Source organism: Artemia sp. Qi Xiang Cuo, chromosome 3 (assembly GCF_049724085.1).
Source record: "Artemia sp. Qi Xiang Cuo chromosome 3, ASM4972408v1, whole genome shotgun sequence".
NCBI lineage: Eukaryota > Metazoa > Arthropoda > Branchiopoda > Anostraca > Artemiidae > Artemia > Artemia sp. Qi Xiang Cuo.
The window spans coordinates 84,895,047-84,922,907 of NC_142796.1; the positions used below are offsets into that span (position 1 = coordinate 84,895,047).

General features: G+C 35.6%; 1 protein-coding gene across 7 annotated transcripts in view; it reads right to left on the reverse strand.

Annotated features, from left to right (window-relative positions):
• Positions 1–2,247: 2,247 nt before the first annotated feature.
• The window catches only part of SCCRO4 (DCN1-like protein SCCRO4), a 65,534-nt gene continuing 39,920 nt past the window's right edge, over positions 2,248–27,861 (reverse strand). For 4 of the 7 annotated variants that reach the window (XM_089086686.1, XM_089086690.1, XM_089086687.1 and 1 more), the window contains exons 2-3: positions 16,620–16,825; positions 2,248–3,069 (exon numbers count right to left, since the gene is read on the reverse strand). In XM_089086686.1, coding sequence (XP_088942812.1) covers positions 2,457–3,069; positions 16,620–16,729 — 723 coding nt within the window. In that variant the 5' untranslated portion in view covers positions 16,730–16,825 and the 3' untranslated portion in view covers positions 2,248–2,456. Of the gene's footprint in view, positions 3,070–16,619; positions 16,826–19,166; positions 19,186–20,473; positions 20,608–27,861 lie in introns of those variants that run through there. The other 3 variants (XM_089086689.1, XM_089086691.1, XM_089086685.1) reach the window with 3 other exon arrangements.

A 27,861-nucleotide genomic window follows, 5' to 3' on the forward strand; every position in this document is an offset into this window, starting at 1 on the left:
GCGGCGGTAAAGTATTTAGACAGTGTGAAGTTAGGAAACGATTCTTACTTCATAATATGCAGAATAATTGTACCTAACACATTTTGCAGACATACCCGCTATACCTTACCCCCCCCCCCCCCAATGTGCAAATATATAGCCCAAATTTATTAATAAAGTATTTTATTTTCATCATATTTTGGTATATTTCATTAGAATTAACCTAACTTTATTGTTGAGTGGGGTCGCTATAACAGATAAGAGGCCAAGAATGTTATTATTGTTTATATTAGATGCTTGAATGTCCAATATACAGGGTCGGATTTAAAGCTTTTGCGTTTCGATGCCGAAGCGTTTTTGCCGCTCCGTATTCATACCATAGGAGGGAGAGTCAATTTTTCTTAAGAAAATAATCTTTATGACGGAGATTTTTATTTTATCGCAAAATAACATCAGTTATGATAACAATTTGAGAATCAAGTATTTGTACATTAGGGGTATTATGTAAATTAAATAAACCAACAAGTACTGGAAATAAGTTTAATCCATTGGTAGATAGCAACGACTATTTATCTAATATAATATAAAGACTATTTATCTTCAAAGCTAATTGATAAAGCCTTCTACCTTGCTTTTTTTTGGGCGAAGGTGTCTGTGATAACATCGTTCGGTTTCTTTTGAGTCAGCCTTCCCTTAATAGTAAGCAGGGAAAGATGATGTCAATCTGTCGTGGCTGATTAAAGATCTTAAGTAGTTCTTCACCCGAGGATGGGCGGAGAAAGACCTTTCTCTTTCGCAGTTTGTGGTAGGCACACTAGGAACCATTCTTAAGGCAATGTCAATAGACCCCAGCGCCACGCCGGCGTATCAACCGAACGCCGCCAACGAGAGGCGCAGAAAATGTCCATGTTATGATTGATGTCAACTGCATTAAAATGACGCAAAACTTGGCTAATATCAGTTTAAGTCATGATTTTTTCCTTCATCAGTATTTTGTACGATGAAGGGCTTCAAACGTTATTATTCATCTATAATCATAGGCACAATACTATCAGAACAGAAACTTAATAGTTCACTTGCGTATTTCGAGATTTCTGAGGCGTAATTTGCGCGGGGGCGGAGTACACCTGTCAATTTGACGAGAAATCACATCAGTCCGGTTTTGTTAAGAAAAAAAATCGCTTAATGATAATTTATTGCGCTTCCTGGCATTGTGCGCCCCTAAGCCCGGGCCTAATGATAAATCCTGGCCTGGTAATATAGAACCAATACATGTATAGAACCAATTACATGTTCTTTTTTTCTTGTTCATACACATTGGTTTTTCCGTTAATATTTAAATATAATTAAATTCATAATACTGCGTCAATAACAACCACTTTTCGAAGGATGTGATTCTATAATACTACTGAGATTTTAATTCGAGTACAATTAATAGCTGTGCTTAAAGACACCTTCAAAGCATTTTCGAGGGGGAGGGGTCTGTTTCACCTTGAGGGGACAAATGTTTGAAAGAAGCCTTTATAGATTAAAAAAAAAAATGTTTTTAAATCGTCATCTTCGAAAGCTGCCCTTTTTTGACATTTCCATTGGACAATACTTTAATTTTATTCTTATTGAAAGAAATCGAAAGAATAACATTATTATCCCCTCCCCTAGAATTTGGACTATAGATTTAGCGTCCTTTCTCCATTTTCGTAAACTGACGTCCCTCTGGTCTTCCAACTACTCCCTTTTCTCTTCTGTGTTAGGCCCTCCCCGTACGTCTTTGTTGCTCAGAGCAATGTAGAGAAGAAAGCAAGATTTGGAGCAAATTAATGGAGCAAGATTTGAATAACGTTTAGATTGAATAATGGTACAACTGGATTAAGCCTTTTGGTTTGAACCCAGTTCCACCAAACAAGGGGATTGTGAGCTTTAATTTTGACCAGCTCAGATCATTTTGAAACCACAAGGCTTGTACAAATTATTTTAGCTTGAACTATTTTAGCCTCATGACGGACCTTAATCTTTAGCCTTATGATCCAGCTTTGAACTAGTTACACGTACGCAACAATTTATTTACCAAATGTAGCAATGTAAGAAATTTATTTTTGTTATAAGGGAATCTAAGGTAATATAAGTAAAATCAAGTAATTTACCTTAAATTAAGTAATTTAAGTAAGTTAGTAATTTACCAAAAAAAAATCTGGTTTATATAAAAACTATCTGAGGATACGGGGGGAGGTGTAACTGGTTTCAAACATTTTCTTCCTTAAATAGCAGAGTTAAGTAAGGTGGCTTTAATATACTTGAATCATTATTTTAGTATAAACTTACAACAGAAATTTAGCATGAAGCTTTAAAGAAGGACCAATTGTAAAAAAAGTTTTAATTTTACTATCCAGTTAACACAAAAAAAGGATACTTCACGAGCTTAGTAAAAACAATCCTAAAACTTTTCAAAGTCCACCAAAATGTATTTACAAAGCCAATTTCTACTCGGTCTTCCGCTCATTTTTCAACCAATCCACAAATTCATCCAACATAACGGGCCACGCCCCATCCATATCGTAATTTGATAAGTCTGGCAACACCGACCGAGAGAATTCCAAAATATTCGACCACTGGTCTTTATTTATCACTTTGTAACGAGACTGATCCAAAAACTGTTGAAACGATGGAAATAAATTCCATCGTGGGGCTAGTAATAACTGCAGCATAATTTTAGCAGTATCAACATCCATTGAGCGTTGGTCTTTATCACGGGCAAAGTCATAAGAGTATAAATAAATAGCTTTAAAATGATTTGGCTCACTAAGTAAAGCTTTAAGATAATCTAAACGATTCTGAAGTTTCTGAATTGAATCCGCTTGCATTTCAGACAGGCCCTTTAACCACTCTTGTTGAGTAAAGAAGCCCATTTGTTTCGCCCCCATTTTCCAGGCTATGACAAGCATTACAACGTTTTCTGGCTCGACACCGATGTCTTCGCAGAACTTTTCCATGCCTTCTGGACCGATTGTTTCTTGATCATCAGGAGACACATATTCACGGAACCACGCCAGACATTTTTTTTTATTAAAGCTAACCTCATCAGCGGCTTTTGACCTGAAAAAACAAAAAACAAATGAAGTAACGGCAAATCATGTTTGGCAAGCATTACTTTTGGCTAAAACAGTTCAAACAGAAAGTGACAGCATATCATGCATCAGCACTATCTTTTCGGCAAGTATTATTATTGGCTAAAACACTTCAAACAGAAAGTGACAGCATGTTTAGCTTTGGCAATGCAGGTTGGGCAATGATTATTATTGGTTAAAACAATTCAAATAGAAAGTGAAAGCATGTCAGGCATCAGCACAGTATTTTTTGGCTAAAACACTTCAAAGAGAAAGTGACAGCATGTTTAGCGTTGGCAATGATTATTATTGGCTAAAACAATTCAAATAGAAAGTGAAAGCATGTCACGCATCGGCACCGCATTTGTGGCTACAACACTTCAAACAGAAAGTGACAGCATCTCAAGCATTGGCACTACATGTTCGCCAATTATCATTATTGGCTAATACAGCTCAATAGAAATTGACAGCATGTCACGCATCGGCACTGAATGTTCGGCTAGCATTATTTTTGGTCAATTAATCACACAAAATGCTGATTTTAGCCAAAACAGTTCTGACACAAAGTGAAGGCAAGTCAAGCGACGGCAGTCACAAAGTGACGACGCTGCATGTTCAGCAAACACCATTTTTGCTATATTCAACTGATAAACAAAAAAAATTGATTTATGCCTAGACAGTTCCGAACTGACGGCACATCATGCACTGTCAGACATAATTTTGCCTAAAGTAATTCAGAGAGGAAGGATTCTGATTCTTTTATTGTACCAGAACTTTGCAAATAACATGGCATCAAATAGCGATTTGTACCTGGAAATACAGTTCTTCGATCTCGCTGAAGAATTATAATAGCGGTATAGAACTACGAAAACCTTCGCTTGCTCCACTGTTCGTATTTCTGTACCTTATAATGTTTGCTGAAATCAAAATGGTCACTTATGTTTCTACGTCTTCCGGACATTATGTATTTCTCCCATTCATATTAACCGTATTTTGATTGAATTAGCTTCTTCTTCTAATTCACAGCAGGCGGGCTATTCAGTTGGTACCATTTAGCCCTCTTCTTTTTGCTTCACTCTGTGGGCTACAGAGCTACTGTCTTGGTTGTCTCTTATTTTTTAGATATTCTCAGATATCTTTCAGTAGATCTTTTGACTCAAGTTCAAATATAAGATGATAGATATCGATTTCTGTGCTCTGTGTGCAGGTATAGTTGGCTAGGCTCTTGGCTGATAGTGAGACTTTGTGATGTTTGAAGCATTTTAACAGTTTACAAAGCAAGGTATGTTGTGCAGACGTCAGCATATTACATTCAAATTAGCTAATATTGATTAAAGAAAAATATTCTACATTCAAAATTATACTTAATCAAGAGCCTCATTTGTGCCATCTTAAACACGTGACAAGTGAAAACGCTTGTCAATTTCTGATTACAGTAGCTAGTCGCCTTTTCATGCGCAATCTCCATAGAGAACAGACGGTAATCTTTGTCTATGTTATTCATTTAAGTTAAAGCTAACCCTTTTTACGAAAAACTTAATAGACCAAAAACCGTCAAAAAGTACTGAAGATTAAATACTTAGTCTGATATTTAAGTGCCTAGAGAGAAGGGACTTTCAATGCTCAGATTATTCTTATATAGCACTTATTTTTTAATGTTTTTCTTCCTTTTTTTAAGTTGGTTCAAGTTACTCTAGCGCTTGCTACATTTAATGACCAAATAGTAACACTTTCGTGCTTCAACTTGTATCACTTTTGTGCTACAATTTTTTATTTTTGTTCGGACGAAATAATGAAGATTCTGAAAAAAAGCAGAGGAATTAACAAAAAGTGCAGAGCGCCTTTTTCCCGTACTTGTTTTTGAAAGAATGGCGCGAAGTTGATATAATCTAAATCGCTTTTTGGCCGTGCTTGTTTCAAAAAGTTGGCGCTAAGTTTGAAATAACCAGACAAAACATTAGACCTAAAACTAATCCAAATACATTTAAATTATTAAGTAAGTAAGCTCATACTTAAATTAATTAATTATTAATTAATAAGGAGCTGACCGTTTTAGGCAGCTATTTTCAGTTTTTACATTATTGTAAATTTAAAAACGACTGAGTAATTTTTGGGTAACGCATAGATTCTTCTCTTCTTCTTCTAATTCACAGCAGACGGGCTATTCAGTTGGTACTATTTAGCCCTTTTCTTTTTGCTTCACTCTGTGGGCTACAGAGCTACTGTCTTGGTTGTTTCTTATTTATTAGATATTCTCAGATATCTTTCAGTAGATCTTTTGACTCAAATTATTATATAATCTCTCGCCCATTGCAATTTTCAGGTGAGGAAGGAAAACACCACTTGCAACCTTCTCATTCAACCTTCTCATCTCATTCACATAGATTCTTCTTCTTCTTCTTCTAATTCACAGCAGGCGGGCTATTCAGTTGGTACTATTTAGCCCTCTTCTTTTTGCTTCACTCTGTGGGCTACAAGAGCTACTGTCTTGGTTGTCTCTTATTTATTAGATATTCTCAGATATCTTTCAGTAGATCTTTTCACTCAAGGAGTTCAAATATAAGATGATATATATCGATTTCTGTGCTCTGTGTGCAGGTATAGTTGAATTGAACCACTTGAATTAGAAAACTTAAATGAGAATGCAAGGAAATTTAGTCCATTTGTTCCAGGACGAATTCTATGATAAATTTTAGAAAGATACTTATTGGGAAAGGGGGAAAGGATAGGATTAATCTTATTAAAATTAATATCTGATAGCCTCTATCGGTAAATATTTCTAATTGGGATTGGTCTCCCACTTGGCTGGTCAATATTTATAGAATTTTTTGCTATTTCATCAAACTGATGATTACAACTTATGCCAGAGTGGCTACGAATGTACTGAAAATAAATTTTTATGCCACTTGAAGCAAGATTATCAATAATACTGAGACAATGACAAGTGTCAATGTCCAACTTATATTGGGGAGCTGAGGCCAGCAACTCAAGGCTTGATAGAGTCGGAGTATATGATAATATTATTTGAATTTGCAATCAAAGGTTGGTTTTCTTTAAGGTTTTCTAATGCCATGATTATGGCATTTAACTTAGCAGACATTATAGATATATTATTAAATAATTTCTCGCCCATTGCAATTTTCAGGTGAGGAAGGAAAACAATACTTGCAACCTTCTCATTCATTTTTGATCCATCAATAAATATTTGGAAGTGATTTTTATAGGTAATTGTATTAAGTTCTGCAAATTTTTTCTGGACAAAAAAAATGAGGGTTAAATCTTTATTCCACTTTGAGAACTCATTATTTAATATGGGACTTGACCAATTCCATGGGGGGGGGATCGGGGGAAAGTGGGTGCAAGAGACTTTGATGGCATGGGGAACTTCTTTTGAATTTTGGCATACTCATCTGCAATGCCTCTATATATGGCTGGATTTCTTAACCAATTGTGTAATGTGTGTGAGCTATTTGATTCAATTTTTGTAAGATATTTTGTCAATAGAAACTTACTTCTCTCCCTTATTGTTGCTAATCCACTCTCCGTAAGCAGAAACTTGGTTTTTGCTAGTTTTGATAGATTCTTCTTCTTCTTCTAATTCACTGCAGGCGGGCTATTCAGTTGGTATTATTCAGCCCTCTTCTTTTTACTTCACTCTGTGGGCTACAGAGCTTCTGTCTTGCTTGTCTATTATTTATGGGATATTCTCAGATATCTTTTAGTAGATCTTTTGACTCAATGAGTTCAAATATAAGATGATAGATATCGATTTCTGTGCTCTGTCTGCAGGTATAGTTGGCTCAGCTCTTGGCTGATAGTGAGATTTTGTGGTGTTTGAAGCATTTTAACAGTGTACAAAGCAAGGTATATTGTGCAGACGTCAGCATATTACATTCAAATAGGCAATGGTCAATTGTTTCATTATTCATATTACAATGCCTGCAAAGAGGGGACAGGGGAATTGAACCACTTGACTTAGAAAACTTATATGAGAATGCAAGGAAGTTTAGTCCATATGTTCCAGAACGAATTCTATGATAAATTTTAGAAAGATACTTATTGGGAAAGGGGGAAAGGATAGGATTAATCTTGTTAAAATTAATATATGATAGCCTCCATCGGTAAATATCTCTAATTGGGATTGGTCTCCCACTTGGCTGGTCAATATTTATAGCATTTTTTGCTATTTCATCAACCTGATGATTACCACTTATGCCACAGTGGCTAGGAATGTACTGAAAATAAGTTTTTATGCCACTTGAAGCAAGATTATCAATAATACTGAGACAATGATAAGTGTCAATGTCCAACTTATATTGAGGAGCTGAGGGCAGCAACTCAAGGCTTGATAGAGTCGGAATATATGATAATATTATTTGAATTTGCAATCAAAGGTTGGTTTTCTTTAAGGTGTTCTAATGCCGTGATTATGGCATTTAACTCAGCAGACACTATAGATAAATTATTGTATATTCTCTCGCCCATTGCAATTTTCAGGTGAGGAAGGAAAACACCACTTGCAACCTTCTCATTCATTTTTGACCCATCAACAAATATTTGGAAGTGATTTTTATACGTAATTGTATTAAGTTCTGCAAATTTTTTCTGGACAAAAGCAATGGGGGTTAAATCTTTATTCCACTTTGAGAAGTCATTATTTATTATGGGACTTGACCAATTCCATGGGGGGGATCGGGGGAAAGTGGGTGCAATAGACTTTGCTGGTATGGGGAACTTCTTCTGAATATTGGCATACTAATCTGCAATGCCTCTATACATGGCTGGATTTCTTAACCAATTATGTAGTGTGTGTGAGCTATTTGATTCAATTTTTGTAAGATGTTTTGTCAAGAGAAAGTTACGTCTCTCCCTTATTGTTGTTAATCCACTCTCCAGTAAGCAGAAACTTGGTGCTTGTGGGTTTCCTCAGACCAAATATGAGACGTATTTTATCATTTTGTGTTGTTTCAATTTTTTGAATCTGGGTCTTTGCACATGCACCATAGACGATGAGCCCATAGTCAATATGGGGTCTTATATGTGATTTATAAAACTGGAGTAAGGTTTTCTCCTTACAACCCCAGGGTGTGGAAAGAAGTCTTTTTAGTATATTTGCTTTTCTATAGCATTTTTTTTTATTGTGTTTGAAATGTGGAGGTGGAAATTAAGTTTTTGGTCAAGCATGAGACCTAGGTAATTAATATTATTATCTTCTGGAATAGTTGTTTTATTTAGAGTTAATTTTGCATTAACATGGTTTCGCTTCCGGTGAAATTGGATTATTTTTGACTTGGTGGGTGCAATGGGTAAATCTGAATGTTGAGAGAATTTTTCAAACTGGAAAAGTGACTTTTGCAGATTTGACTGTGCTATCTGGAAGGTGTTGCCAGATGACCATAGCACTAGATCATCAGCATATTGTAGATTCATGTGGGGTAGGTTCATGTCCCAGAGATATAGGGCAAATAGGAGGCAACTGAAGACTGCTCCCTGAGGTAGGCCTTTGGATATTGTCTTTTGGGGTGAAGAGGCTGAACCAACACAAACGATGAAACTTCGCACTTCTATGAAGGATTTAATAAAAGATACTAGCTTAGGGGGTACTCCAAGGTTTGCAAGTTTGTTTAAAAGGATTTGGTGGTTCACATTGTCATACGTCCCTTCAAAATCTAGGAAAGCTGCAACTAGGACATTATTTTTTGAGAAAGATTCATTTATTGCATTTGTTGCAAAATGAAAGCATCTGTTGAGGAGTGGTGTTTCCTGAATCCAGTTTGAGTGTGAAGGATCATATTATTTTTTTCAACAAACCAGAGGAGTCTGTGATAGATCATTTTCTCCATTATTTTCCCCATCACAGGAGTAGTCATTACGGGCCTATAAGACACAGGGTTATTTTATGGTTTATTTTTATTGAGGATCGGAAGGAAAGACAAATACTTCCATACATTGGGGAGTATGGAAGAAGCACAAGCGTGACAACAACTATTTAGTGGTTGTTTTTTTTATACAGGGGTTAGATTCTTTATACATATTATATATCTATTGGCATGGCTGCTGCTAGTTTTGGTCCTAATATGATGTATTGCATTATTCAATTCCTAGATTGAAAATGGATTAGTTATGTACTCGGATCCTGGGCGTGGTTGGTAACTTGGGTTCATAGGAATTGTGGACAGTTTGCTTTATTTGATGTTAGCTTATTAACAAAAAGAGTTGCAAATAGGTTAGCTTTCTCATTATCATTGTCATAATGGGTATTATTATGTATAAGCTCATACAGGAGTGGGTTGGGGGAAGTCTTTTTCCCACAGATGTGGCTTATAATTTCATGTATGATTGGCTCGTGTGTTTCTCTGGAGAGATTATTTGCCAAATTATTCCAGTAATTATATTTAGCATCTATTATAGTCCTTTTAGATTAGATTCTGCTTGTAATTTTTTAAAATATGTAGTAGGTGATGGTTTTTTTTATAAATACTGTCCTAAGTGCCTTTTTTATTCTCCATTTATTTTGGCACTCATTCGTCCAACATGCTTTTGGAATTTGCTTTGGGACTGTTCTCCTAGGTGTTGTCCTGGCAATAGAATGATTAGCTGTATTTATTAGTGAAGATGTCAAGGCTTCAGCATGTGTGTCAACTGTTGTGTTTGAAATGCATGAACTTTGGGTGAAACTTGTAAGTTCATCATTTAGCTTATTTTGGAACATAGACCAATTTGCTTTAGTGTTGATATATTTGGAGGTGTGAGATAGAGTTTCAGCAGGTTCATTTAGGGAGCAAACTATAGCAAAGTGGTCAGTACATAGACTATCAATTTTATTTATGTAAATTTTGTTCAAAAAATTTAATGACACAATTTGTAGGTCAATTGTGGAGAATCTGCCACTTATGGGGTTGAAATATGTGTTCAGGTTTGGAGGGGTAGCAACAGCTAATTCATTATTATTTGAAGTCATATGCTCAATGAATTTACCAGCTTTATTTGCTGGTTGTTTCCCCCACAAAAGGCTGTGGGCATTGAAATCACCACAAATAATGATATTTTTTAACATATTAGAATTATTTATATAATTAAAGAAATCCTTGGCATCTGTAGTTTAACCATTAGGGTAATAAAAGCTTATTATGTAGGTTTTTAAATTATTCAGCCAAACACTGATACCAATTACATCAAAATCATTTGCAAAATCTGGAAAATTGATGCCACAAAATTTTATATTATTTTTAACTAATAAAGCTACCCCACCTCCTTTTCTCTCTGAAGATCAATCCTTTCTGAGGATAGAATATCCCAGAGACTTAATTTGTTGATTTTGGGTTAAATGAGTTTCCTGATGAGAAGCAATATTAATGGAGTTATTATTCATAAAAGATATTAGTTCATTTAGCTTATTTTCTGTGAGTGATCTTAAAGTCCATTGAAGTATTGATATATGTTGTGTTGTTAATTTATTCTTCATATGGCTCTGTATCATTGTTCAGCTTTATTAAAAGTAAAGCAAGATGTTTTTTTGCTTGAATGAGTATATCATCTGGTATGTAGATTTTTGCCAATTCTGCAATGATTTTTGTTTTCTGTAGTTGATGTATGTTCATGGCCTGAACTGCATTACAGTTTAGAATGAATAAGCATATATTTGGGGATTGCAATTTTGGTTGTGCATCCTGTCTGTCGGTTAGGGGATTGATTCCTGGTAGTGTTTCTGGTTTGTTTCTTCTTGGGAGGGGGGGCCAGGCTGACCTCATCTCACCGGACAAGGAGGCTTGTTGGCTTGGTGATTCCACCTGATAGGGATTTGAGCTAGGGGGCTTAGAAGATGGTGTTTTATATGGGGTGCTTGATGCATTGGGGGCGTTTGACTTGGGGGTTTTGGTTGGTTTCATTACAGGCTTTATTTGGTATTGTTGGGCAGCATTTGCTTCCATTGCAAATAAATTTGATGCTAGTGCTCGTCAATCTTCAGTTTCTTCCACATATGTGTTAATGGACGTTTCAAGCAAGCTTATTCATAAGATTCAAGAGAATTAAATACAACTTAAGAAATGATCACAAATATTCTTGTCATTAATTACCAGTTTTAAACCTATGATCATTTGATACATAATAATAAAAAAAAAACATTCCGAAAAAGAAGTTTCTCAACGAAAAGTAATAGCCATTTTAAACTTAAGATCAGCAGATACAAATATCTGTTAAAATTCAAACTCAAAACCACCAGAAATTACTATCAAAGAATAAACGAAACCCAAAACGAACACAAATTAAATAAACAATCATAGAAAAAAACATACAAGCAATAATATAAATGACTAAATAAATCTTGAAGCGAATAATGCTAAAATTGAAAATGCAAATCAAGCTTAAAACAAAAAAAAATTGCTATTGAAGCATAAATGAAACCCAAAACGAACAGAAATTAGATACAAAATCAATGTAAGCATACAAGCAATGGATACTTATATAAAGGAATAAATCAGTATTAAAACGCGTAAAACTTAATTTTATAAGGCCAGTCAAGCTTGAAACGAACAAAAATCACCACAAACAAGAGTTTGGGTATCGCCTCCTTCTCTCATTGTAAAAGTCTAAAACTTACTGCGTCATTGCCGCTTTACTGAAAACGAATTGTATTACGAATTATAATTTTATAAAAAATAATAAATAATACATTGTGCGATCATCGTCCCAATATGCCCCCAGTTCATAACTAATAATGCTTGCGCCTACGGATTCTGAAGAATTACCTTCTCAAAACTTATTTTCTCTTTGGAAATCAACTTCGCTGTTCAAAATAGCTATCTCAATATTAGTATTGGACGTGTTTGGGGAAATGATGGGCGTGGAAGGGGTGTTAGTTGCCTTCCAGTCACTTTCGACTATTAACAAGGGCACTAGCCATTTCAATTTCCAATTGAATGAGCCCTTTCTGAAGTTTCTACGACGTGTTCTATAAAAACCTTATATGCCCCAAGGGCATAATTATAAACCCGTGTCCTGAGAGCTGTGCGGGGGATGTCATCCTCAAAGACTTAATTTTTTGAGCAGTTAACGATTTTCAAAAAACGGGAGATTTTAAATATTTGATATATTGTGTGTGGGGAAAAGATGGGCGCGTGTGGGGGGTTTAGTCGCCCTCCAATGACTGTTGACTATTGAAAAGGGCGCCAGCCCTTTCAATTTCCAGTAGAGTGAGCCTTTTCTGAAGTTTCTACGACAACTCCTTCGATACGAAGTGCCCTGGTATGGAGACCAAAAAAAAAAAAAAAATAATAATAATAATACTTTGTGCCAACATCATTCTTACATAGGCCGCACGATTGCGCTGCCTATGATTTCTGTTCGTTTAGGGTTTCATTTATTTATCAATGCTAATTTGTGGTAGTTTCACGCTTGGTAGATTATTTGACTTTATTTTTGCTCATTTTTGGTTTAATAGTTCTTTACTTTTCTTTGAAAAACTTATTTTGTGGGAAAGGTTTTTTAATTAATAAAATAAAACATTGGAACCGTATGGCCTTTACTATAGGAAAATGCTATAGCGTTGCCTCTGATTAATTTAGAAGACTTTTTCCACAAAACAAGTTTTTCAAAGAAACGTAAAAAGCTCCATTAAGCCAAAAATGAGCAGAAAAAAAATCGAATTGTCTTCCAATCGTAGAACTACCACAAATCACCATCAATAAATAGATGAAACCCAAATCGAACGAAAATTATAATAAATAGCCGAGTCAAACTCAAAACGAGCAAAAATTAACACGAGCAGGGCTGACAACCTCCATACCTTCTCAAGACCAGAACACAATTTACATTTTGACATCCCCAAAGACATAATTACTGGGTCTTTCAACAATGCTGAACAAAAAAGCTTTAGTCAATTTAGACCGGACGAGTTTTGCGTAATATAGGCTTGGGAGGAAGGGAATGATTGCCCTCCATTCACTCTTGACCCTTAAAAAGAGCACTAAAACTTCGGATTTTCAATCAAATGAGCCTCCTCTAAAGTTCACCCGACCACTCCTTCCATAAAAACCTTATATGCCTCCGGTATATAACTTACGACCCTTGCCCCCATATTCTGGATGGTTGTGTCAACCCTAAAAGCCTATCTTAAAATATCTGTCAGATGCATTTGGGGGAACTACGACATGTAGGGGGTAGCTGCCCTCAGATCTCTTTGAATCCTAAGAAGGGCACTAGTGCTTCTGATTACCAACCCAATGACCCCCTCCAAAGTTTATACAACCAATCTTTCTGGAAAAACCTTATATACCCCCAGGGCATAATTTACAACCCTTCCCTTAGGGCTGTCTACCTCAAAGACATAATTTCCAGACCTTACAACTACGCTGAACAAAAATTTGATTGAATATGTTTGGGGAAATAATGGGCGTGGGGGGATGGGCTGGTTGCCCTTCTCCATTTACTTTTGACTATCAAAAAGGGCGCTAACCCTTTCAATTTCCCATCGAACGAGCCCCTTTCGAAGTTTCTACAACAAATCCTTTTAAACCAAGTGCCCAGTCTAAAAACGAACAACAACAAATATATATATATATATATATATATATATATATATATATATATATATATATATATATATATATACATAACGCTTTTTTTTTATAGAGAAATCACTTTATGTACATAAATATTTACGAACTTCCAGAAGCCTTGGTCATCCAGGCTTGTCAGGCACTATCTCTTTTCAACCTAACATCCTCACATCATTTAAACAAAAAACAAACAAAAAAAAAGCTTATTTAAAGGATGCGCGGTTTCAGAAACCATTGCAAATGATAGAATCTGCTCACTAGCATCAGTTAATTTTTGTATTAGTAAAATTTCATTTTGAATCACAACCTCAATAATTTATTGTTCTTCGGGAATTAAGAAAATAAAAGAGTCAAATGAAAATATCTTGTGACCCTTACCACTTGACTAAAACTCAGTAAAAAACAAAACAAACAAACTTCAAATTGTTATGACCATTATAGAAAATTGTTTGTGGATTGTTGATTGAAGGGTGTTTTAGAGTCAATCAGCTTCCAGCCAATTGTCCAGACTGATGAGTATTGTAGGGCTAATAAGCTTTGAGCCAATTTTCCATGTTCCCTTTGACTCAACAAGAACTATTATGCTTAACACTCTTTTACACCTTACAAGAATAAAATACATACAAAATCATGAGACAATTTCTTCTTCTTCTTCTTATATAGGAAAGCCTTTGGAAGCTCACATCAGCCTCCTTTCAGCTTCATGATGATTTGCCAAATTCCTATAGACAGGGACCATACCCTGTTTTATGAGTTCACTTTCAGTTATCAAAAACTATTAAGTTTACAGTACCACGGATATCAAAATAAAAACCTACTTTGTCCCTTGGACTCATCACGCTAGAAAACCTCAATTTAACAAGATTTTTGTTTTGGCTGTTTTAAGATTATGAAGATTAAGGGAAACATCACATTTTCGTCAGTGTTGCCACAACAAAGTAAGAAAATAAATAACCATAACATTCAAAGATCAAGAATATGTTGAATCCCAAAGACAATGCACCATCAAAGAAAAGTTACATCTTCTTAAGTTCTTTGATGTCATGTTTTGGCTTATTTTCTGCTAATTTTCCACCCAAATTTCTCATTTTTTAATTTGGCATCCACGGCTATCATAAAATACCTGAGGGTAACTGTCTATGAAGGTTATGAGGGTCTTGCAAGAATTCTCAAAATAACACACAATAGGGCCGTTCTTTTACTGCTCTTTGTGCTAAGATCTTACATCTTTTGACAAGGAACGCTTAAAAGTGAAATCTTAGCACTAAGATTATACATCTTATGGCGTTCTTTTGCAAACGTCTTTCATCATTCCGCTCTGGTCAGCAGTCTAAGAACAATGATGAGTATATCATCAAAGTTCTCTCATCATTGTTCTATATGGCAGAAAGATGGTGTCTTTCACGCTTTTTGCTAAGATCAGTGAGGTGTAAGATCTTAGAACAAAGATGAGTTAAATGAAGGGAAATCTTTGCAGAAAGATGTGAGATCTTAGATGTAAGATCTTGGTGCAAAAGAACGGGTCTAATATGATATGATATTTGTTAACACGAAAAGCCTTTATGGGCCACGGTTACAAAAATACAAGAACATAAAGTTACAAACAAAGACCCACCCTTAAACACAAATTAATTTATGAATCTATTGCAGAAAATGGTCCCTATGAGGCAAACCTGTACCAACAAAAGTTACCAACTTCTTAATTCCCATAAACTTCTATTATTTAATATAATATCCATCCATTTCTCCTTGTAGACCACCCAGAACTCCTTACAAACTCCTTACACTCCTTACAAACTCCTTACAAAAATGTAAAAATGACTCTTTCTTTATCTCCATAATTCTTTACATCTCCATACATTAGGTAGTTCTTTTTTTTACAACCAGGGTTGTACAGCCTCCTTACAAGGACAAATTCTGAATTGGAAACAGCACCCTCTGTAGAAAAATGTTACATGCGTGGAATCCAAAAGGAATACAAAATAGCTTTTAAAATTAGCCCTCAGGGTTTTAAGTATCTTTAGTTTTTCCCTTAAAAGTACTTTAACATTGAAATATTTAACAGACATTTGTATTCTTCCTTCATTGCTTGAATAAAAAAAGAACTTCCTTGTATCCCACTAAAACTATCTCGGGATAGAATAGAGTAGTGGTTTCTAACCCATTTCGGGCCATAGCTAATTATACTAAATTTTTGTCTGTATTCAATATCTGGTACTGTTCCGCTTAATGGTACACACTAAAGAAGTCAAGTTTGGTTAACACTAATTCAAAAAAAATAAAATAGGATGTATATATAATAGTTTAGGAACAAATTTGGCCAATATATTTGCACATTAGGGGGGTGGGGGTAAAGCATACCAAATATTAAATACGGAACCTAACCTAACCTAGGTACCTTTCGCCCTCCCCCCCCCTAAACCCCAAAAAACAACAGTTTAAATATTGTAAATTCAATGAGAAACCACGCTCTTCGATCAATTTAGATAACAATTACCCGCTTTATGGGTCTCCATCACTGCATTCATTCAACAGTCTATAGCCACTGTGTAACATTAAGCAAAACAGTACCCAATATCTTTCATAAAATGCACGATGTCATGGCAATACTGTCATGTATCTTTTTAGCTCTGTAAATGCATATAAATGTGATTTTTTTTTCAAATTAGGGCTCTAAAGTAATCCACACCCTGGACAAGACCCACCAAAATATTGCCATGCACTTATGGACAGGGGCATAAATTTTACTGAATTGCTACCTGATTTATGCTGAATTTTCTGCAGAAATCAAGAATTTTGCTAAATTTCAGCCGATTTTGCAAAATTTCTACCAAAATTTTCGCCTTTGGCGAAAATTTTGCCGAATGACAAAAAAGTTGGAGGTGGGCCTCCCCTCCCCCTCCTCGGGACTCCCCTGCTGGTGGGGCCTGTGCCTCGAGTTTGGAATAGCGAGATTACAGCAATAAATGGTATACAATACCTGCTTGTACTTTTTGTTGCACCAATTTTGGACCGCTTTCCAAAAAATGAAAAATCATCACCCATATTATCTGCTTTTCTTTTATTGTTATTTGGTGATCCACGTGGCATCACATAGATTGCACAGCTGGAAGTTATTTCTGGCCACCTATTGCTAACACAGGCTCATCAGCTAATGATGTATTTTCTAAAGGTGATAACTAAGCCCTGAAAGAGAAACACCAGTGAAACATTACAGTATGGTCAAATAACTATGTCATGGCTTCTGTGAATTGAAGCTGGACCTATAGGAACGTACACATAAAGTGAGAGGGGGCTTTTGGGACTTATTCCTCTGAAATTTCATGATTTATCCATAATTTTTTACATGTAACAAATAATTCACCTGTGTTTTGTACTTACCTCTCCTGTTCTCTCTGAAATAAATCTTACAAGGGTCTTGCCTCAGATAATTTTTTTGTACCCCCCCCCCTCAATTACTGTTAAATGTAGATTTGATAAACTGGAAGAGTGATATTTGAGCAACAGGTTAGGAGTGACGTCAATAGGAGGGGTCACTTGTCTCAGCTAAATTTTGAACAATACCCATTTTGGTGCTTTAATTGAAAATGGCTTTTTTGGCATTTTCATTGAAAAAAAATCCAACAAACTTGGTAATTTCCCAGTTCTGAAAAATTCAATCTTATCCCCCCACCTAGACTTTCTTATGAGTGGGACACATGTCATTATTGAGGGGTAAGGCACCTTTACAAATGAGCTGGACAAAAAAAAAAAACTCCAAAGATGCAGTCTAAAGTTCCTTGATTCTAATAAAATCTCAATCTACTAGTCAAAGAGATAGTTGGATAACAGGCATCAAGGCCAAAACCAGGTGATATTGCGGTTTGAATTCCCTCCCCCAAAATTTTTGTCCAACTTGTAAAAACGTAACAAATTTCATATAAACAAATTTTATATTCTTTTTCTGAAGAATTTTAACCAACCCCTGAACAAAAATCCTACATATGCCCTTGACAGTCATAATACAGAAATGAACTAGAACAGAAATGAACTTGTCCTCAGGAAAAATTTGCTTTCCAACCCCTCCATCAATTACCACTAAATCCTGTTCAGCATAAACTCAAAGAATGACATTTGAATAACAGGCTAGACTGTTTTGAGCATTGGAAGCAATAATTTTATTATTACTTATGGAGGAGGATAGAACCCCCCAAGTCAAACTACTAGTCCAAGAGGTTGTTGGATGACAGGTATAATAAAAAAAAAGCCCATAGCACATACTCTTAAGTGAGGGAAGGAGAAGAAATAATGTCCTCTCTTTTTCCAAACACAAAATTATAAGTCTCCCCCCCCCCAGAAAAAGACGAAAATCCAGAGAGTTTGAACTCAACCCCAACTTACAAGGCAAAATAGGGTATACTCTGTTTTGATGACGGGAAATCAACTGGACTCTTAATTGTGAAAAATACTCCATAGAGAAGTGTTGACTTCAGCAACCCATTTTATAACTTCATTAATTGGCAAAACTTTTTGGCCAATTATCAATTATATGAAGTAAAAGTTTCAGTAAACAGGTAAAACACATCCTTTCCTCCATTAGCATTATATGCAATGACATGTGTAAAAGAACAAAATAAAAAAATATATGTACAAAAAACAGATCTAAGGCCAGTAAAGAGGACACAAAGAGAGAAAAACAATGCAAATATTTCGCTTGTTTTCAACAAAGCATTAGCATCTTCAGCACAGATGAGAAGCCCCCCAAAAAGAAGCTGACATAACAAAAATATAAAAAGTTGAACAGAAATAAACCAAGAAGAGAAAATAAAAACTCAAGAATTTTTCATTGCAAAAAAAACCTCCCAAAAAAACATAACATATGTTATACTAATTGTGGTAATAGTTGCTCTCTAGTTCTTTTCTTTTTTTGCTTTTTGGATGACGTTCATTCAGTTGTATTTTGAGAATGTGTCTTAGAGTCTCCACTTCTGAATATGCAGAATTGTTTACACCAAGATAAGATTAGAAGAGTTGAATAACCTACAGGCTAAAGGTATTTGTTGAAAAAAACAACATCATTTCTATACAATTCTCAAAAAGGCTTAGCCAGCTTTGCCTCTCAGTCAGACTATCTGTCTTGACTTTTTCTATGATTAGTCATGACTCTCAAGTCTTGCCACTCTCCCATATATTTTGGAAAACAAGAGTTACCCCCCCTAATATCATTGAATTTATATCATTGTCTGCTTAGAGATGAATGTCCTACCATATCCTATTGGTTTTGGTCCTCAGTTTTGTGTCAAATACATTGAAATGGATTGAAAAAAAGTTACTCCCACTAATCAAGGTAGAAATAAAGCATAGCCTACAATTTATTATTGGTTATGTTAACCATATATTTTTCAATATTTTACTTCAGTCCCTAATAGATTATCAGGTTCACTTTGTAAAAATGTATTTCTAATACATTTTTTTCTGAAAATCTTTCAGAAAATTTCAGACAAACTTTTTCAGACAATTTTTTTCAGTTTTTCCTGAAACAACTTACCCTTAAGCACATGATTTCAGGTTGATAAATTTAACCTTTTTGTATGACAGGCTTTGTTAACTTGATAGAAATTCTAGGTACTAAATAAAATTTTAAATGGATATACCATTTTACACTAAGAATGAGAGGCCAAAAAAATCATATTACCAACATAATGAGAGGCCAAAAAAAAAATATGCATATTACCAACATAATGAGAGGTAAAAATGCACATTCCCAACATAACGAGAGGCAAAAATTGCACATTCCCAACATAATGAGAGGCAAAAAGAAGCATATGTCCAACATAGTCCAAAGCATAATTAACAATATAAAAATGTAAATAATCCATAACTTTCAAGAAGAGGCAGAACATATGGGAGGAAAAAAAACAAGAGAAAAGAAGAAGAATATTAAAAATAATTGTGTTAGAGAATTCGAAAATTTTGTGAAAACAGGACTATCAAGTGAAGTTTTCTTGATTATTTTTATTTATATAAAGTGGGGAATTTATCTCAACCATGATCCCAATGAAATTACCCCCTGAGAAGGGATATACCAATAACCAAATGCTAGACACCATCTCCCCATTACCAAGTGACCTTTCTGAGGACTCAGACTCCAATGAAACCATGGTCACTGTCCACTCTGAGGACTCAAATCGCCATGATGATGGCTTCAAAACGGTCACTCCTAAAAGATCTAAGAGAAAACGGTACACCAGTTTCTCCCCATTAAAGACAGTTTCTACAACACCCCCATCTTTTTTGGAAGAAGAGCACTTCATCCACATTCTGCCTACCTATCCTGAAACCATGTTCCAAATGAAAAACATCCAAACAATTAGACTTGAGCTCTTCAAAATCCTGAAAATTAATTTCAACCTCAACATCAACAGAGATGGTTTAATCTTAATATCTATTCAAGCAGGCTTTGAAAATTCAAAAATAATTCTTTTGTCACTTAAATACCTTGGAGGCATTAAGGTCCATTCAAAGCAATGAATTCGCCCTCCCCCTGCTCAAGTAAAAATTGTCATATACAATATCCCTAACGGTATTCCTGAAACTGAATTAAAGGATGGCCTTATGAACTGCAAAGGCAAAAAAATATCAGTATCAAAAGTCACCAGACTTGGAAAACCCAACAATGATGGCATATACACGTCTAAATCCTACCTTTTCGCCCTGGACTCCACCCTAGAGAACTTCAGTGAACCTATATCCCTATTTGGCCAGATAAAGCCCTACAAAGAGTACAAGGCTAAGCCAATACAGTGTGAAATTTGTCTGACAATGGGTCACACAAAACAACACTGCAAAACAAACCTGAAGAGGTGCAACCTATGCCAAAACATCCATCCTCCAAACACAGCAAACTGTGCAAACAAGAAATTAATATGCATTAATTGCAAAGGCCCCCATTCTTCACACAATTGATTTGTATGCCCAAAATACAAGGCAAGATCAATGGCTCTCAGGTTGTCTGAAAAAGAAAACATCCCATTTCAGTTTGCAAAAATTAAACTCATGGTGCACAATGCAGATACACCTGAATTCTCTGAACCAAACACACAACCTAATCAAAAAACTACAGCAAAAAGCTACAAGGACAAAACCACAAAAAAAAATCCCTGGAATCAAGACCTTAGACTTTCCCCCCTTCCAGCTTGAGACCAAGACCCTGAATCTTTTATAAGTAAACCTGCAAAACCAACCTCATCAAAATTGCCAAAGGAAATATCAGAAGAAAATCCAAATCTACTTACAAACTTATGCCTCTACATATTCAACTTCAACTCACTCTCCAGAACATCCCTCACAGAAGATCAAAAATCCTCAATTCTAGAAGAGATGGCTAATACCTACTTCCAAAAACATCTTAAGGACACAGCCAACACAAATTTCAGCACTATACTCAATAAACTAAATCTATCTATCAATGGCTAACCCTCAGTTACCTCTATCCTCCTCAATTTTGCAATGGAATGTGAGATCATTAAATGACTATAGAATCACTGACCTTCTTAAGTATACTTCTTCACACAACATAGACATACTATGCCTCCAAGAAACACATTTAAACTCATCAGTTAATCTAAAAATTCCTGGTTATGATGTCCTAAGAAAAGACAGATCTTCCAATAGAATTGGTGGTGGAGTTGCCATCTTGTAAAATCTCACCTCAAATTCTGTGGTATAAGCCTCCCTAATTTCAGTCATGACATTGATGCAATTGGTGTAAAGTTGTGGCTGGCAAACATGGAGGTCACTGTTATTAATTTATATAATCCAAATGGCAATAACAATGGACATGATTTTTTCAATTTCATTTCTAATAATTTCTCAAACTCAAATCTAGTGGTTGTTGGGGACTTCAATGCCCATAGTTCTATCTGGGGTTATTCATCTCAAAATAATGCTGGAAAATACATAGAGGAATTCCTCACCAATTTTACCGATATAGTGCTAGTAACTCCTAGACACCTAAATACATACTTCAGCAAAAGAAGTGGGAGTTATTCAACTATTGATCTTCAATTAGTTTCATCAAGTTTAATAAATAAAACTACTGTCAAAAGAATAGACAACCTCCTAAGTGACCATTTTGCCATATGCACAAAAATTGGTGACCCAGCCATCATTAACAATTTCATTTCCCACTATGTGTGGCAAAACGCAGACTGGCCAAACTTCTCCCACATTCTCTCAAACCATGACTACTCTTCACTCTCCACTGATCCAAACCAACTCTCCAAAAATCTCACATCATTACTTCTCGATGCTTCAAAACTTACCATACCCTAGTCCCAACGCCCTAAAACACTAAAGATTAGCAAGCCCCCTAAGCCATGGTTGACATCCTCTTGCCAAGAGGCTTGGTACAATAAAAGGAATGCCATCAGATCCTTCAAGAGAAATCCATCCACTGGAAAATGTATTGTAAAGCTACAAGCAAAGGCAAAACTTAAGAGAACAATCAAATTTGCAAAAGAAGAGGCTTGCAAAAACTTTCTATTGTCAGTTTCCCACAAAACGCAAGAGTCAAAGATTTCTGGACAAGATCTGTGGCAAATCTTCTACACAGAACCGCTTCCATTACCAGCTAACTCTAAATGGTCAGCAGCTGTAAACCAACAAAAAAAAGCTAAATTTTTAGCATATTTTTATGAGAAGAAATTCAAAAATACCCCTCATAATCCACCTCAGATCAGCCTAACACCCCATTTCGACTTGCCTGGGTCCCAGTATCTACTCCAAGATTTTACAATGATTGAGCTGAATAAAACAATCAATTCAATCAAACCCAAAACATCTTGCAGCCACGACCAGATCCATCCATCTTTGCTCCAACACCTTCCAATAGAGTTTAAAAAGTACTCTTATCTCTCTTCAACAATGCCTGGAGCAATTACTTCTTCCCATCTGCTTGGAAAACATCACTCATTATCCCCATATTAAAACAAAATAAACCCAAAGAGGACCCCAACTCCTTCAGACCCATTATGATTACCCCAGTTCTGGGAAAATTATATGAGAAGATAATCCACTCCCGATTGTATTGGTTTGCTGAGTCTAACCACCTCATCCCACATACCCAAACAGCATCTAGGAAATATCATTCCTCCATTGATGCATTTGTTTGCCTAACCAACGCCATATCTGAGTGTCTGAAAGACAACCAAATCCTAGTTGCAGCCTTCTTGGACTTCCAAAATGCATATGATAATATCCAACATCCACTCCTACTGCAAAAATTATCAAAAATGGGTTTTCCAATACCTGTAGTGAATTTCTTTAAAAGTTACCTATCCGAATGCTCTTTTGTTCCCCAAGTAAAGTCCTACATCACTTCTAAAAAGTTTGTCTCCAAAGACCTTCCCAAAGGTGCTGTCCTCAGCTGTCTCCTGTTTTCACTATATTTATGGGATCTCAACCTACCCCAAACAAATATTCAGTTTGCAGATGATATAGTCCTATGGTCTACCTCAAATGATTTTGAACTAGCCAAATCCAAGTTACAAAAGTCACTTTATGCCTTTGAATGTTTCTCCAACAATTCATGCCTACCCACCGCCCCATCAAAATCAGCTATAGTACAGTTTCATAACAAGAGAAATCCCCAATCTGCCCTACTAACCCTAAATGGTGTTGTCATCCAAGAGCAACAACACATCAAATATCTTGGCCTCACTCTAGATCAAAAACTAACCTTCAGGCTCCATATTGAAAATGTGAGAATAAAATGCCTCAGGAAAATGCGTATCTTACAAAGGCTACTCAATACGCCTTGGGGTTGCCATGAAAAAACTCTAATAAATTTCTATAAGACTTATATTAGATCTCAAATTGATTATGGACTAACTGTCTATGGCTCATGCTTAAATACCCTACTATACAATCTGGAGACTGTCCAGAATACTATGATCCGTGCTATACTTGGCCTCAGGAATCACACCAAAACCAACTTCCTCCTCAGTGAAAGGGGTCTCACCTCTAGTGCCATGCGTAGAGACATCCTACTTGCCCACTACTTTACAAAAATTGAAGGTAACAGTTCCCATAGATTACATGACTGGCTAAGAAACCCTGGAGCTTTTAGGGGCCTTGCACGGGAATTTGCAACCACCCAAATGACCTACCCCATACCTTCATCTTCCTTATTTCAAATTTACCCCCGGATACCTTCCTGGGCTAACCTCTACCCAGAAGTGAACCTTTTGTTTGGGCCAGCTATTAAAACAGACCTTTCCCTTGCCTATGTAAAATCATTATTTCATGAATTTGAGTCTCAGAGATATATCCACCACCTCCCAATTTTTGTGGATGGGTCAAAAACAGATTCCAGGACTGCTTGTGGAGTCCACTTCCCATCTTTAGGTACAGCAGCTGCTGAAAGGCTCCAAAATGATGTGAGTATCATGACAGCTGAAATAGCTGCCATCAAAATTGCATTGGAAACCATTATAAAGATGCCAAACCCTCCAAGAAACACCCCTTTAATAATTTATTAAGACTCAAAATTAGCCCTTGCCTCAATATCACCAGAAAATCAGATTTCCTAGATAATGAGAACTCTGCCACTCTTGTACTATTAAAACAACTACTTAAACAAGGTATATCCACAAAATTCCAGTATATCCCAAGTCACATGGGTATAAAAGGGACCCACAAGGCGGATGAAATAGCTAAATCTGCCCTTCAGCTTGAAATAATTTCTGGAAGACCTATCCCAGTAAGAGATGTAAACCATTGGCGCCTAAAAATTTATCTAGCAAACCAATGTCCACCAAATCTTCCTCCATTTACATCCTGGAAAGACTCAAAGATGTACCACAGAATACGATCAAATGTTACTGGCCTTAACAGCCAAACTTATCACTATCAAAACACAACCATTCCAACAGTAATGAGCCCTCTTTGCCGCCTATGTCAAACCTATGATGAGACCATCAACCATGTTCTTTTTGGTTGCCTTTTTGGTTTTCTGATCTTTATTTAAATAATGCTGGGAAATCCGGCGCCCCCTTCATAGCAATGTCCCTTCTCCCATGAAAACTTCCTTCATGGTAAGATCCTCCCACATAACCCCTGACACACTCCCCCTCCACTACCAGAAAAAATCCCCTCTGAAAACGTCTGTATACTTCCCAATAACCAATACTATATGTTAAAATTGGGTAAAGTTCATAACTTTCAGCCCTCCCCCCAGGGTCTTTGGGGGATTAAGACATCCTAAAAGACATAGTTATCATATTTTCGACCATGCTGAACAAAATGGCTATATCAAAATTTTGATCTGGTGACTTTGAGAAAAAAAATGAGCGTTGGAGGGGGACTAGTTGCCCTCCATTTTTTGGTCACTTAAAAAGGGCACTAGAACTTTTAATTTCCTTTCGAATGAGCCCTCCCACACTATTCTAGGACCACTGGGTTGATACGATCACCCCTGGGAAAAAAAACAACAGAAAAACAAATAAACAAGCATCCATGATCTTTCTTCTGGCAAAAAAATACAAAATTCCACATTTTTGTAGATAGGAGCTTGAAACCTCCAAGTAGGGTTCTCTGATACGCTGAATATGACGGTGTGATTTTCATTAAGGTTCTATAGCTTTTAGGGGATCTTTCCCCATTTTTTCGAAAATCAGCCAAATTTCCTCAGGTGTGTAACTTTTGATAGGTAGGACTAAACTTGATGAAACTTATATATTTGAAATCAGCATTAAAATCTGATTCTTTTGATGTTTCTATTGGTATCAAAATTCCGTTTTCTACAGTTTCAGTTACCATTGAGCCAGGTTGCTCAATGGTTGCTTCAAACAGTTTGTTACCATGAACTGTTTGAAAATATATGAATATAGAAGTTTTTTCCCCAGGGGTGATTGTATCAACCGAGTTGTCCTAGAATACTGTGGGAGGGCTCATCGGAACAGAAATTAAAAGTTCTAGTGCCCTTTTTAAGTGACCAAAAAAAAATGGAGGGCACCTAGGCCCCATCGCAAGCTCATTTTTTCCCAAAGTCACCTGATAAAAATTTTTGAGATAGCCATTTTGTTCAGCATGGTCGAAAATATGATAACTATGTCTTTTAGGATGACTTAATCCCCCAAAGTCCCCAGGGGGAGGGCTAAAAGTTATGAACTTTACCCAATGCTAACATATAAGTATTGGTTATTGTGAAGTATACAGACGTTTTCACGGGTGATTTTTTCTGGTAGTGGGGATGGGTCAGGGGTTATGTGGGAGGATCTTTACATGGAGGAAGTTTTCATGTGGGAAGGGACATTGCTTTGAAGGGGGCGCCAGATTTCCCATTATTATTTAAAAAAAAGATCAGAAATTAAATTAAAAAAAAGTTTTTAAACTGAAAGTAAGGAGCAACATCAAAACTTAAAACGAACAGAAAATATTACGTATATGATTGGGTTTGCCCCCTAGTCAATACCCTGCTCTTTAAGTCATACCCTGCTCTTTAAGTCAAAGATTTTTTAGTACTTTCATAAAAGCTATTTATTCTAATTAATGGCCTTTGTGATTAAGGGATCATGTTGAATGAATTGGAACAAAATTTGAACTTTAGCATAAAGAGTGAAGTATTAACTAGGGGGCAAACCGCATAATATGCATATTAAAAATATATGAATATAGAAGTTCATTACGTAAGTTAATTCGTAAGTTATGTATATTTATTACTAATAAAAACTTCATAAATAAAATTAAACAATGTTCAAGAAAGCCATTTAACCAAATAAAAGTAAAAATTAATTTGCAAATTTGGTGTTGATTATTCATGAACAGTGAGCCAAGATTCAAACCTGTATTAATTCAAAAACGTTCAAAAATTAAATAAAATAAAACAAGTTTTTTTTTAACTGAAAGTAAGGAGGGACGTTAAAATTTAAAACGAACAGAAAGTATTCCGCATATTAAAGGCGGTGTCCCCTCCTCAACGCCTCGCTCTTTACGCTAAAGTTTGACTTTCCCACAACTCTATTTTTTTAAACAATAAAAAACTTTAGCGTAAAGAGCAAGGCATTGAGGAGGGGACAGTCCCTTTTATACACAGAATAATTTCTGTTTGTTTTAAGATTTAACGTTGCTCCTTACTTTCAGTAAAAAAAACTTGTTTTTTTATTTATAAAATTTAAATGGATATACCATTTTACACTAGAATGAGAGGCCAAAAAATGCATATTACCAACATAATGAGAGGTAGAAATGCATATTCCCAACATAATGAGAGGTAAAAATGCATTTTCTCAACATAATGAGAGGCAAAAACTGCATATTCCCAACATAATCAGAGACGAAAAATAGCATATCAAACAGTTCATGGTAACAAACTGTAAGTAAGGAGCAACCTGGCTCAATAGTAACCAAAACTCTAAAAAACGAGATTTTGATACCAATAGATACATCAAAAGAATCAGATTTTAACGCTGATTTCAAATATATAAGTTTCATCAAGTTTAGTCCTACCAATCTCTGTTAACGTTTCTGCCTAGAATTAACATACAATGTACCATTCACTAGGCATCACCATTTGACTTTGCACCTCCAGTATAAATTTTTACAGCTGAAGAGGCTAAAAAAAAAAATTCAAACAGAGAAAATCTCAAACTTTCAAGAAGAGGCAAAAAACATATAAGAGAACATGATTTTAGGTTTATAAATTTAACCTTTTTGTATGATAGGCTTTGTTCACTAGATAAAAATTTTAGGTACGAAGAAAAAAATTTAAATAGATATACCATTTTACATTAAGAATGAGAGGCCAAAAAATGCATATTACCAACATAATGAGAGGTAAAAATGCATATTACCAACATAATGAGAGGTTAAAATGCATATTCCCAACATAATGAGACATAAAAAATGCATATTCTCAACATAATGAGAGGCAAAAAATGCATATTCCCAACATAATGAGAGACAAAAGAAGAATATTTCCTACATAGTCCAAAGCATAATTAACAATATCAAAATGTAATTAATCCATAACTTTCAAGAAGAGGCGAAATATATGAGAGGCAAAAAAAAACATATAAGAGGACATGATTTTAGGTTTATAAATTTAACCTTTTTGTATTAGCCAACTAGTCAGCTAAGCCTTTTTGCATGATAAGCTTTGTTAACTTGATAGAAATTTTATGTACTAAGAAAAAATTTAAATGGATATACCACTTTACACTAAGAATGAGAGGCCAAAAAAA